The 14,309-nt window shown below is 38.6% G+C and overlaps 1 protein-coding gene across 1 annotated transcript in view; it reads right to left on the reverse strand.

Annotated features, from left to right (window-relative positions):
- PPM1K (protein phosphatase, Mg2+/Mn2+ dependent 1K) overlaps window positions 1-14,309 on the reverse strand; it is a 35,155-nt gene that overhangs the window by 5,027 nt on the left and 15,819 nt on the right. The window contains exons 4-6 of the mRNA XM_045820269.1: window positions 9,769-9,934; window positions 9,492-9,636; window positions 1,195-1,329 (exon numbers count right to left, since the gene is read on the reverse strand). Of these exons, the coding sequence (XP_045676225.1) occupies window positions 1,195-1,329; window positions 9,492-9,636; window positions 9,769-9,934 (446 nt within the window). The remainder of the gene's footprint in view (window positions 1-1,194; window positions 1,330-9,491; window positions 9,637-9,768; window positions 9,935-14,309) is intronic.

Here is a 14,309-nt window from a genome sequence, read left to right on the forward strand (position 1 = left end):
TGTGCTTCCCCATTTATTTCCAAGCAAGTAGTGTCTTATGTCTTCATTACAAATAGTAGTACTTAAAAGCTGGAGCCATGCTGCTCTGCCTAGGGAATAGCCTTCTCTCTGTCCCACTGCTTTACTAATAAACTCTTTCACTTTAAACTCTAAAAAAAGTTTGGGCCTAATTGGGCTCTAGAATTGAAAATGTAAAAATCCACAAATGAAGATATAGCTTGTTGAATTAAACTGTGCCTCTAATGGTCAATGATGGCTATAACTTAAAAAGCTACCTATCTACCCTGGCTCAGTGGGTTAGAGTGTCACCCCAACATGCTAACGTTGTGGGTTCAACCCCCAGTCAGGGAACACACAGGAATCAACCAATGAGTACATAAATGGGTGGAACAACAAATTGATTGCTTTTCTCCCTCTCTCTCTCTATAAAAATCTTTTTTTAAAAGCTATCTATCCAAATGGAGTATTAAACATGGAAATTTTACATGGTCTTTACTGGGTATTATCCAGCTTCCAAATTTTAGCTCTGGCACAGTGGCATACAACACACCCAGACAACTTTTTGTATTTGTTTTTTCACACACTCATTCTCAGAAGCCAGAAGTTGACGTGATGTAGTGTTCCTATATTGGGTGACTACACAGAGCAGTCTAGTTGAATGGTCAAGTGATTGGACTTAGGAAATTGGCTATCATTTTGAAGCCCAACACACAGTAAATATTCTTCAGCTTGTTTTGTAACCTTGAATAAGTTACGTAGCTTCTCAGCCTCTGTGCCTAAGTTTTTCTCATCCACAAAAAAGGGAAAATATTGGCTCCAACCTCGTGATGATTACGTGAGTCAAAAATATATAAACAGAAGAGTATCTGGCATAGAGTAAGCAATATTATTTACTATTATAACTTACTGTTGCTGCTACTATTATCTCAAGATGTGTACAAAGCCAAAAAATACACATTGCGCATTTTCTTGGCATATCGATTTTACTTAACTACTTGGGAGAATTGTCAATTTTTTTTAATTGGAAATATTATGGGGTCAAGCATAAAATTCATTGTAAAGCTGGAGCAAAAACACAAGATTTCAAAGAAATCAAGCCTGTGTGACTCCTCCAGTCTGTACCAAAACCTGCACCTGGGTCTGTCCTCTCCTCCCTGCCTTGGGACTTGTCTAGCAGAAGCTCTGCTGTGTCACCTGTTCAGTCACTGCATGAGCCGCTTCACTGGGAGCATGGCACTGATTGACAAAGTCACAAATCTCTTGGCTGTTCACCATGAAGTTAATTCCATCTGTACTGAGGACCAGGAAGCTGTCATCAGCATGATGTAGCTGCAATCAGAACCAAATTCATAGTATTAAAACTACACTCAGCCTGAGTGTAAAATCTTCACAATTCGAAAATTTTATCTGTTTAAAATTTTGTTGAGTGGGCATCTGTGTTTGCGGCTTGTAGGCAAAACAGAGTGAAAGTGGAAGTCCTATATTTATGGCAAAAGTAGCAACATTTAGCTTCAACCATCAAGGACAAGCCAAATCATTACTTAGTAACACACCAAGAAAACAGCCAGAGAGCAAAATGCCAGAAGCTGCAAGATACAACGGTTGAAAGCACTGTCTCTGGAGCCAGGCTTCCTGGGTTTGAAGCCTGCCTCTATTTTTCAGCTAGGCAAACATAGGTAAGTTGCGCTCTAGCTGCTCTACATTAGTTTTCTCTGTAAAATGGAGCGGTAGTAGCTATTTTGAACACAGCCTGGCACATAGTAAACCTTATGTAAGTTACTTGTTAGATGAAATAAATATAAGTGGGCTATCTATAAGACACAAAATCGTTAATTAACAAGCATTTGCGGCCATCACGGGACGCCTACACTGCACAGTGCCATGTACTACAGTAGGACAGGGGCTGCAGGGAAGGCAGTGCTGGCTCATGACTGGGCACGTGTTGGGGCAAGTGCAGGGTAATGAGGACATTAATCAATAGCATGCAAAGGATAATGTCACAAAAAAATAGAGGTGAGGCAATTATTTAGCTTGGTGGAAAAGGAAAGTCAGGGTCAGTTTCAAGTGACGCAAATGATCATGTGCAGGTGAGGACGGGCAGGAGTGCCATTCTACCACGAGAATTCCACAGTGGGTAAAACAAACCAAACGTCATCGTACAGTGGGCCTGGAGGAAGTATCTTATTTTGTCTGAAAAGATTGTCTATCCTTTCCTGAATTATTCCCTTTCAAAAGCGATTTTGACTTCATTTAAGGCGTCCAAAAAAGCTTGTAGCTGGAGACACCCTGCATTCATTCCCTTCCTGTATATGAAAAGTGTTTATGGGCGTGGTAGGAGGGAGCAGATTCCACTTCCCCTACACACAGGAGGAAAACCTAGCCAATCAGCGGAGGATTAGAGCAAACAGCCAACAATATCACAACATACATGAAAATTGGAGATCAAAAATTATAGCGGACAATGAAAAACCAGAAGGTAAGAAGAGTGCTTCAATATAACAAGGGCCCAGGGATAGGCGACGGGGCCAGGTTGCAGCCCCAGTCCCCGCACTCCCAGCGCTGGGTCAACCGCTCCCTTCCCCACCAAACAAGGATTGAGCATCATCAGGGGAAGCCCGGTTGCTTGAAGGCACAGAGAGGGGTGTGAGGACTGAGTGGAAATCACACAGGGGCTGTGAGCGCCCACACATAGCCCTGGGAAGAGTGTGCACCAGTGCCTGTGCGACAAAGGGCGTCCTGGTCGGGCACCATGCCAGTACCCACAACCCAGAGAACGCGTGGTTCTGTGGAAGACCCGGAGTCCACAGCCGTGAACAAGGAAAAAGCACGGGTGCTCCGCAGGATCACCGGTTCCAACGGCTGTGAATTTGGGGGAAGTGCGCACCCCTCAGGATCCCCGGAGCTCACACCTTGAACCCGGAAGAGGTGCGAGTGCTCCACAGGATCCCCAGAGCACACAACCGTGAACACGGAGAAGGCGAGTGCACTCCACACTCTGCAGGATCCAGCAGCCAACAGCCGTGAGCTCTGGAGAGCGTCCTTAGGAGGACCCAGATCCCACACCCAGGGCCCTGCGAGAAGCACCAGACTGGCTCTGGGGAGAATGAGCGGCTAGACCTAGGGACAGTACGCAAGAGGCTGCCTGAGTGCTGAACAGGAAAGGAGAAAAGAGATACGAACCGCCCCTCCTCCGCCTGCAGAAGCCAGAAAGACCAGAAAAACTGGCCTGGCCAGTTGGAAACCAACAAGAGGTTTTTTTGTTATTTTGTCTTTTTTTTTAAAGTAACTTTTTATTTTTTAATTCTTATTATTTTTATACCTCTCAATTCCTTATGCTCCTTCCTTCCTTCCTTCCTTCCTTCCTTCCTTCCTTCCTTCCTCCTTCCTTCCTTCCTTCCTTCCTTCCTTCCTTCCTTCCTTCCTTGTGTTATTCTTTCTTACTTTCTTTCCAAATTTATCTCTTCTTCCTTCCATCTTCTGCTTTTTTACTTTTTTTCTTTTTTTGAACCGGCAAGTTATTGCATATTTGTATTATTATTTTTTCATTATTCTTACATTTTTTATTTTAATAGTATCTTGGTATTCCTCTTCTTTCTGCATAGACTTCTTTGATTGGCTGGTATCATTTGACAGGTTTCCTTTGTTATCTCATTCATAGTGTATTGCTAATTTACTGTCCTTTATTTGTGTTCCATTAGCACACTACTCAAGGTTCTATACTCCCTATTCTTGTTATCTAGATCTCATAGATTCTATCATATGATTGTTGCTCTAATACTACTGTAAACAATAGCTATTCCACACAATTTTCAATACTACCCAATACCCCTCTCACATCTTAGCCCACTTCATGGTTTCCTGAACTCTATTACTGTAGTGGTTAACTCTATTCTATCACACACTACACCTATTTACTATTCTTTAGTCTCACCCTACCTCAGAATCTCACCTCCCACAACCTCACCGCTTCCTAGATCCAACTCCCAATCCTTTCCTCCCCAATAAGACCCTTATCTTCTTTCTATCCTTTCTAAAAACTGGCTAGTGGGGTGGAAGATCACAGTTATCACTATACGTAGCCAAAGGATCTCCTATCTCTTCTCCACTGGCTGTTACCGTAAATATCATACAATACTCTCTTGCTATCTTAAACCATTTTGCCTTATCCCTCTAACTGATCACAAAAAGGAGTAGAGGGAAGCTGTGAACACCAGGATACCTGAAAGAGACTGCACCACTGAATCTCACAGGTATTCTATGACAACAGGAGCTCACACTATAAACTCAGGGAACCAGAACAGATCAAGTTAAGAAACAGAGGCTAACAAGAAGAGTATCACAAACAATGTGAAGACAAAGAAACAATCCCCAAATGAAGGGAAAGGAGGAAGCCTCAGAAAAAAATGCTAAATGAAATACAGGCAACTCAACTATCAGATATTGAGTTCAAAGAAATGATCATCAAGAAGCTCAATGAGTTCACAATGAGCTACCAGAAACTACAGGGAAACTACAAGGAACTCACTGCAAACTGTATCAACATGAAAAAGGAAATAGAAACTATCAACAAGGGCCAAGAGGAAATTAAGAATGCCATTTCTGAACTGAAGAACACAGTAGAAGGAGTCAAATGCAGGACCGATGAAACAGAAGATTAGATCAGTGAAGTGGAAGACAAAGTAGAAAAAAACACCCAGAAAGAGCAAGAAAAGGAAAAGAAGCTCAGAAAGAATGAAGAGGGATTAAATGAAGAGGGAAGAAATGCAAGACAATATGAAACATAATAATATCCATATAATAGGGATACCAGAAGGAGAAGAACAAGAGCAAGGGATAGAAAACTTATATGAAAAAATAATGATGGAAAACTTCCCTAATTTGATAAGAGAAAAAGTCACACAAATCCAGAAAACACAGAGAGTCCCAATCAACCCAAAGAGGCCCACCTCAAGACACATCATAATTAGAATGGCAAAATTTCAAGACAAAGAGAGAATCTAAAAGGCAGCAAGGGAGAAACAAGAAGTAACATACAAGGGAGCCCCAATAAGGCTAACAGCTGACTTCTCAATGGAAACACTCCAAGCCAGAAGAGAATGGCAAGAAATATTCCAAGTAATGAGAACCAGAGGTCTGCAACCAAGGCTACTATATCCAGCAAGGCTCTCAATCAAGATAGAAGGCCAAACAAGAAATTTCCCAGACAAAAGAAGTCTAAAAGAATACACCTCCACCAAACCAGCTCTACAAGAGATGCTAAAGGGACTGCTTTAAGAAAAGGAAGGAAAAGAGAGAGAGAGAGAGAGAGAGAGAGAGAGAGAGAGAGGAACACAAGTACGTAAATGGCAATGAATAAGTACCTATCAATAATAACCTTCAACATAAATGGATTAAATGCTCCAATCAAAAGACATAGAATAGCTGAATGGTTCAGAAAACATGACCCACACATATGCTGCCTACAAGAGACCCACCTCAGGATAAAAGACCTGCACAGGCTGAAAGTGAAGGGCTGGAAACAAATTTAAGAAGGAAATGGACAGGAAAAAAAGCCAGGGTAGCAATACTCATATCAGACAAAATAGACTTCCAAAAAAGGGCCATAAAGAGAGATCCAGAAGGTCACTTAATAATACTCAAGGGAAGAATCCACCAAGAAGACATAAATATTGTAAATATATATGCACCCAACATAGGAGCACCCAAATACATAAAGAAAATCTTAGAGGACTTCAAGAAAGATATTGACAGCAACACAATTATAGTGGGGGATTTTAACACCCCACTGTCAAAAATGGACAGATCTTCCAAAGAAAATATCAACAAAGATATTATGGCATTGAACAATACCTGAGATTAAATGGACTTAACTGATATATACAGAGCCCTCCATCCCAAAGAAGCTAAATACACATTCTTTTCAAATGTACATGGAACATTTTCAAAGATAGATCACATGATAGGACACAAAACAAGCCTCAAGAATTTCAAGAAAATTGAAATCATACCAAGCATTTTCTCAGATCACAAGGGACTGAAACTAGAAACCAATCCCAAGGAAAAAAAGAAAACAAAACATTCAAAATCATGGAGATTAAATAGCATGCAATTAAACAATGAATGGGTCAAGAATGAAACTAGGGAAGAAATCAAAATTTTCTGGAAACAAATGAAAATGAACTCACAACAACCCAAAACTTATGGGGCACAGTGAAGGCAGTACTGAGAGGGAAGTTCATAGCAATACAGGCCTATCTAAAAAAGATAGAAATATTCCAAACAAACAACCTAACCCTACGTCTACAAGAACTCGAGGAACAACAACAAAGACAGCCCAGAGCAAGCAGAAGGAAGGAAATAACCAAGATCAGAGTAGAACTAAATGACATAGAGACTAAAAGCACAATTCTAAGGATCAATGAATCCAGGAGCTGGTTCTTTGAAAAGATAAACAAAATCAACAAGCCTTTAAGCAGGCTCATCAAGAAAAAAAAGAGAGAAGACCCAAATAAACACAACCAGAAATGAAAGAAGAGAGATTATAACTAACACCACAGAAATACAAAGGATTGTAAGAAATTACTACCAAGAACTGTATGCCAAGAAATTTGAAAACCTAGATGAAATGGACAAATTTCTAGAAAAATATAATCTTCCAAAACTCAATGAAAAAGAAGCAGAAAGCCTGAACAAACCAATAACAGCAGATGAAATTGAAGCAGTAATCAAAAAACTACCAACACACAAAAGCACTGGACCAGATGGTTTCACAGGAGAATTCTACAAAGCATTTAAGGAAGAGCTAACCCCTATCCTTCACAGACTATTCCAAAAAAATCCAAAAAGATGGAAGACTCCCAAACTCGTTTTTATGGGCCAACATCATCCCAATTCCAAAACCAGATAAAGACACAACAAAGAAAGAAAACTTCAGGCCAATATTGTTGATGAACATTGACGCTGAAATCCTCAACAAAATACTGGCAAACCACATCCAACAATACATTAAAAAGATCATACACCATGACCAAGTGGGATTCATTCCAGGGATGCAAGGATGGTACAATATTCACAAATCAGTAAATGTAATACATCACATAAACAAAAGCAAAGACAAAAACCACATGATCATATCAACAGATGCAGAAAAAGCATTTGATAAGGTATAGCACCCATTTATGATAAAAACACTCTGCAAAGTGGGAATAGAGGAAGCATTCCTCAACATAATAAAGGCCATATATGAGAGGCCTACAGCCAACATCATACTCAATGGGCAAAAATTAAAACCTTTTCCACTAAGATCAGGAACAAGACAAGGCTGTCCACTTTCACCACTTCTATTCAATATAGTACTAGAAGTTTTAGCCACAGTGATCAGACAAGAAAAGGACATAAAAGGCATCCAAATTGGGAAGGAGGAAACAAAACTGTCACTGTTTGCAGATGACAAGAGAATGTACATAGAAAATCCTATAGACTCGGGCAAAAAGCTGATTGACCTAATAAATGAATTTGGCAAAACAGCAGGATACAAAGTCAATATCCAGAAATCAAAGGCATTTCTGTACACCACCAATGAAACAGCAGAAGCAGAAATCAAGAAAAAAAATCCCATTTGAAATAGCAAAAAGAAAAATAAAATACCTAGGAATAAACCTAACCAAAGAGGTAAAAGACTTGTATTCAGAAAACTACATAACACTGAGGAAAGAAATCAAGAAAGACACAAACAAATGGAAACATATACCATGTTCATGGACTGGAAGAATTAATATCATCAAAATGTCCATACTACCCAAAGCAATTTACACATTCAATGCAATTCCTATTAAAGTACCAATGGCTTATTTCACAGACGTAGAACAAACACTTCAAAAATTTATCTGAAACCATAAATGACCCTGAATAGCTGCTGCAATTTTAAAAAAGAAGAGTAAAGTAGGAGGGATCACAATACCTGACACTAAACTGTACTACAAGGCCACTGTAATCAAAACAGCCTGGTACTGGCATAAAAACAGGCACATGGACCAATGGAACAGAACAGAGAGCCCAGAAATAAGCCCAAGTCTCCAAGGTCAATTAATATTTGACAAAGGAAGTAGCAACATAAAATGGAGTAAAAATAGCCTCTTCAACAGATGGTGTTGGGAGAACTGGACAGCTACGTGCAAAAAAATGAAACTAGAGCACCAAATTACACCTTATACAAAAATAAATTCAAGGTGGATAAAAGATTTAAATATAAACTATGACACCATTAAAGTCCTAGAGGAGAACGTAGGTAGGAAAATCTCAGATATTTCACATAGTAACTTTTTTACTGACACGTCCCCTAAAGCAAGGGACATAAAGGAAAGAATAAACAAATGGGACCTCATCAAAATTAAAAGCTTCTGCACAGGTAAAGAAAACAGTATCAAAATAAAAAGAGAACCAACTGTATGGGAAAACATATTTGCCAATGATACCTCAGGCAAGGGTTTAATCTCCAAAATATATAAAGAACTTACACGACTCCACTCTAAGAAGACAAGCAACCCAATTAAAAAATGGGCAAAGGACTTGAACAGACACTTCTTCATGGAGGACATACAGAAAATCCAAAGACACATGAAACGATGTGCAATATCGCTAGCTATCAGAGAGATACAAATTAAAACCACAATGAGATACCACTTCACACCGGTCAGAATGGCCATCATAAACAAAGCAACAAACAACAAGTGTTGGAGAGGTCGTGGAGCAAAGGGGACCCTAGTGCACTGTTCGTGGAAATGTAGACTGGTACAACCACTATGGAAAACAGTATGGAACTTCTTCAGAAAACTAAAAATGGATCTGCCTTTTGACCCAGCAATTGCAGTGCTGGGATTATATCCTAAGAACCCTGAAACACCAATCCAAAAGAATCTTTGCACCCCAATGTTCATAGCAGCACAATTTACAATAGCTAAGTGCTGGGAGCAACCTAGGTGCCCATCAGTAAATGAATGGATCAAAAAACTATGGTACATTTACACAATGGAATTCTATGCAGCAGAAAGAAAGAAGGAGCTCCTACCCTTTGTGACAGCATGGATGGAGCTGGAAAGCATTATGCTAAGCGAAATAAGCCAGGCAATGAAAGACAAATACCATATAATTTCACCTTTAACAGGGACCTAAACAACAAAACAAAGAAACAAGCAAAATATAACCACAGACACTCAAATAGAGAACAGGCTGACAGAGACCAGAGGGGGGAGGGGAGGGAATTTCAGGGGAGAATGGAAAGGGTTTACAGGAACAAACATAAAGGACACATGGACAAAAACTAGGTGGAAGGTTGGAAATGGGAGGGAGTTGAGGAGGGAGGGGTGGGTGGGCTGGGATGGGAGTAAAGGACAGAAAACTGTACTTGAACAATGATTAAAATAAAATTGGAAGAAAAAAATAAAAATAAAAATGGAAAAAAAAATAAATGTGTTTAATAAGTCCTTTCTTACCTTAATCCTCTTCGTTTCGGGCTCTGCTATCACACCACTGTTTTTAAGATCCAAATCTCCAAGACTCCTTGTCATTGCAAGTCTGCCATTCACATGAGGCTGTCCCACACTATTCCAAACTACAAAGCCACCACATTTCTTGATCCTGATCAAAAAAAAGTTAAGACCAGAAAACCAGGCATGGTTAACCTTGAAATCATTAAATCAGTTTAAAAGGCAATGTTTCATTTCTATGACATAGATACAAAAGAACATCCTCATGAGTTGGAGGTGGTACCTTTCCTTTTCATCTTTTCTTTCTGGAGTGTGGTCAGTGGTCAGCTTGATGGCTTTCCCTTTTCTACACAAAATAGCCCGGCTGTCCCCAACACTGGCTACAACCAGTTCAATGCCATCTCTCAACAGTGCTACCGTTGCAGTTGTACCAGATGTCAGAACGGTTGCTGTAAACATTATGAAAAAGAGTACAAATTACTGACATTCATATGATTGGAGATGGAATTTTTATTACAAAATAAAACATAGGCACGTTAAACTAATACTGAAATGTATTATTTTGATTTAACTAGAGCTATGCAAATAAAATGCAAATAAACTACATAAGTAAGAGCATGCAGAGAAAGAAGTATTTGATTCAGTAACAAGGCTCCATGCAAACAAAAAAAGTTGCTCTTCTAATTTGGTAAATAATGCATCACTGTCCCCAGAAGTCTATTTATAACAAGAAGAACTGACACAGACTTATAATTATCGTGACACCTTTGTGTGTACATCAGGTGTCAAAATTAAAAGCATTGCATTTTAATTAGATTGGCTAGTAAGTCAGGTGCCTTAGGTCTACTGAGCCCACTCAGGCAAGCCAACTTTTCTGTAACCTGTGAACTCAGAAAGTTTTCTCTTCCATTTCTTACTCCTATCTTGTAGAAGTATCAATAGCTATATTGTATATTCTTACTATCTACAACTGTTTCAATTTTATAAAGGTTTACCAAGAAAAATCCTAAAATGGTTAAAGGCTCACATTCTTGCCTGTTTATATTTGTAGACTTCAGATGTGAAACAAAGTTACAGCCATCATTTTATTAGGAGAAAATTGGGGGGTGGGGGCAGGGAACAAAACTCACTTGGGTTTCCTGTGAGCCTGGTGCACTAGTTAGCACTCCTAGCTCCAGCAGGGTCTGACACAAGCCACCTGTGTCCCAGTGCAGTCCCAGTGCAGGACAGTGCTGCCCAGTGCAGCTCCTGCGATTGTGTCCTGAACCTAGAGAGTCTTCAGAATATTAATCTTCTCTGACCAATAACAAAATTAATGGTACTTGGCTTGAGATCACCACGGTTTTCTCCATCCAATCCAAACTGCATTTGCTCATCTTCCTTCAAATTTTTCTAACAGCATCTACCCTCAATTCTTTACTTCTTGTTTTAAAAAATTTAAGGTACATTGAGCCTTGCCAAAGAGAAAATGCTGTGAAATTATGGGCTAAAAAAGTAAAACAATTGAAAGAAACTGCAAAAGGTAACTGATTTAAAGCAGGTATAGTCTTTTGTAATGCGGTTAATTCTTTAGAGCATAAACAAAATATTCAAATGATTATCCAAATATGATTTTGACTTCAAAGGTACATTTAGCAAAAATTAAGTGCTACCAATTTCACTGACTAAGGCTTATCAATCTTGCCCAAAAATTTTTTTTAAAGAGACAATTTAAAGAAGTTCACCAGTAATGCAATTTGGAAAGGAACATACTTTTTTTCCCCCCAATCAGTCTATTAAAATGCCTGCTTTAATGAGAAAAGTAAAGTGGAAAAAGTAAAGTGGAAGGTTTTATAATAAAACCTTCTTAATATTTTATATACATGCTGAATTTACTTTATTGAGAAATAGCATTTATAGTTCTACTATCTTCCCATTTGTCTCTTGGTTTTGGAACTGTTGTGCTAAAGCAATAATATCTTGGCAATGGTAACATATCTGTCACTGTATAACATAAATGTTTTAGCGTAACTTTCAGTGGTTTATGTTACAGATGGTAACTTGAGTTTTCCAAAACAGTATACAATGGAACCCTCCCATTTTAACTAGTGTGATATTTTCAAATGATGGGAAGAGCCTGGCAAGAGAACACCACAGGGATTTTATTTACTCAGATGCTACCTTTCCCGGGAGATTAGTTTCCTCTCCTTTGTTTAAACAAAGGAGCAGCTTTTTAAAAAGTGCTTTTTAATTGGCTACACCAAGAGTTACAATTGCATAAATGACTATTTCAAATTCAGCTGTTCAGGGTTATAATTCACGCTCTGCCACCTTCGAAGTTGAAAGAGCTTACATCTTTACCAACCCAACTTCACAGTTCCAAAATCCCAGAATCTAAGGGGAAGTTTTCAAAACTAACAGTTGAGTCTGGTTTGCTAAGCATCTAAGAATATAAATATTAAATTGACATTTATTTTCATTTAACCTTTATCATAGAAATAAATTATTCTCATTTTTTGCCCTAACAATAAAACTATAAAACTAAGACATCTTTCAATAAGTTCTTAACACTCACTGGACATTTTCTACTGCCAATCATCTCAACTAAAGGGACAAAGAGGATGTGGGAACCTTCCAGTAGTTCAGGCTAGGAACCGCTGGACTCCTTCACCTGGGACAAAGTTAAGCAGATCTCTCTTTCCACTGAAGCCCAGCATATAGTGTCCACAGGCTCCAGGTCTAGAGCTGCTGACCGGACACAGTTCTCTGCCACAAATAACACACACAGAGGCAAATGGGAAACTCCCCCAGGAATTGTGCTCAAACATTACAAACCTGAAACACACGGGAGGGCAGAGAAAGAGCTGCAAAATAAGGGAAAGGGTTTTTATTTTGGTGAAGATTTTACTTGCAAATTACATGATATTCCAGGAGATGCCAAATCAAAGATTGCAAAACTCAGTTTTCCCAAGTTGATGGTATTTTGTAGTCGAGTCTATTTTCTAACCACAGAGTAACACTTCTTAGTTTCATGGTTTCCCAAGGCAGGAAAAAATCATATACTGGGTTGGCAAAATGTTTGTTTGTTTGTTTGTTTGTTTTGCATTTTGTTAGGTTGTATTGTTATAGCTGTCATATCAACATGCATTAAAAAACTTATCAAAATTGGAGAATTTTGTGTAGCCATTTTAATATTGAAGATGGAAGAAAATAAGCAACATTATGGAGATATTATGCTTTATTATTCAAGAAAGGTAAAATCGCAACTGAAACATGAAAAAAGATTTGTGCAGTGTATGGAGAAGGCGCTGTGACTGATCGAACCTGTCCAAAGTGGTTTGAAGTTCCAAGGTGGAGATTTCTCGCTGGACAATCGACAGTCGGGTAGACCAGTTGAAGTTGATTGTGATCAAATAAAGATATTAATTCATAATCAATGTTATACTACATAGGAGTTAGCTGACATACTCAAAATATCCAAATCAATAAAGCTATTGGTTTAGTGGTAAAGCAAAATGAAAAAATGTGCCTTTTATTTTATAGAACAAAAACAATCACACTTTTTGGCCAACCCAGTACAAAGGCATGTGTACCAAAGCCGTGGTGACACAGACACATGTCTACATTCTCCCATACTCTCCCACAGAACCCACATGCAGTCTTTAAGAGTAAATTAGTACCTTTACTGAATTGCAAAAAAAAATGCACTTTATATTCATTTGGTAGTGATACCAGAATTGCTACAATACCAGAAAGGAAAATTCAGAGTACATTACTGGATATTTGTCAAATCTGACAAGTAATACACAAATAGATGTGAACTACAATATACCACCAAATTACTGAGATTGAAATAAATACCCAGGAGGACTCAAAGCACCTCTATACCAGATACAAGGAGTACCACACTTGTTATGGAGCTCAATGCAGGCATTTATTATGTGAAATCATCTTTTCAGTTATAATGATTGTTCAAATAAAAGCTAGGAAGGCTCTTGAGCTCTATGTTTACAATTTTATAAAATTCACAAGGTGCATGTTTCTGCAGCTCTCTCTCTCCCCCAATGTTGCAGGCCAACACATCACAACAAAAATGATCACGGTTTGGAATGAGTGGCAACAGAAAGAGTAAAAGCTGTGCTTTTCCAGGTATAACACCCACCTCCCCCGGTACTTATTCAACCATGTAAACAGCAATGTGTATAAACAATGCAGTTGCAATATTTATTAAAAATGGGTGTTCCAGGCAGGTGTGACTCATGAGCATGGAGCTCAAAATAACAAGCTGAGAGCAGTAGCAGCACAAGAATATCTCTTCAGTGCCATCTCTATTTTTTTTGTTCCCTCCAGCATAAGACGGGTACTCAAAAACATTGTCTAACACTGGCTATTTTACAGTTTAATTCGCCCACAGAGATCCCATAATGTGAACAGCACAGAAGCTTCCAGGGGACTCACAATGCTGCCACCATCCCCAACTCTGACCGTCAGAGAAGTCTTCTCTCCTTTGTCCTTCTGTCTCTTGAGAAGTTTTGTTGCTTTCAAATTTTAAGCTATCTAGAAACACTTTGAAGAGTTTATAGGGTATATAGGATTATAATGTAAGTTTTCTACCATCTGGTTTACATGACAGTTTGTTCATATGCAATATACTAATAGGGTCATTTGAATTTATTGGCTGTTTAATTGTAAACATATACATGACTGGTATAACTTGAATATAAAAATTTTCAAAGGTGATGAAATTAGCTATTTATAAATAAGGACAAATTCAAAATTCATTATCAAATCAATAAAAATATTGAGCAATTGCTTAGGGGTAAGACTCGCCCTTTCTTGGTAAGT

The sequence above is a fragment of the Phyllostomus hastatus genome, unplaced genomic scaffold (genome assembly GCF_019186645.2).
Source record: "Phyllostomus hastatus isolate PE091 unplaced genomic scaffold, TTU_PhHast_1.1 phas_scaffold_39, whole genome shotgun sequence".
NCBI lineage: Eukaryota > Metazoa > Chordata > Mammalia > Chiroptera > Phyllostomidae > Phyllostomus > Phyllostomus hastatus.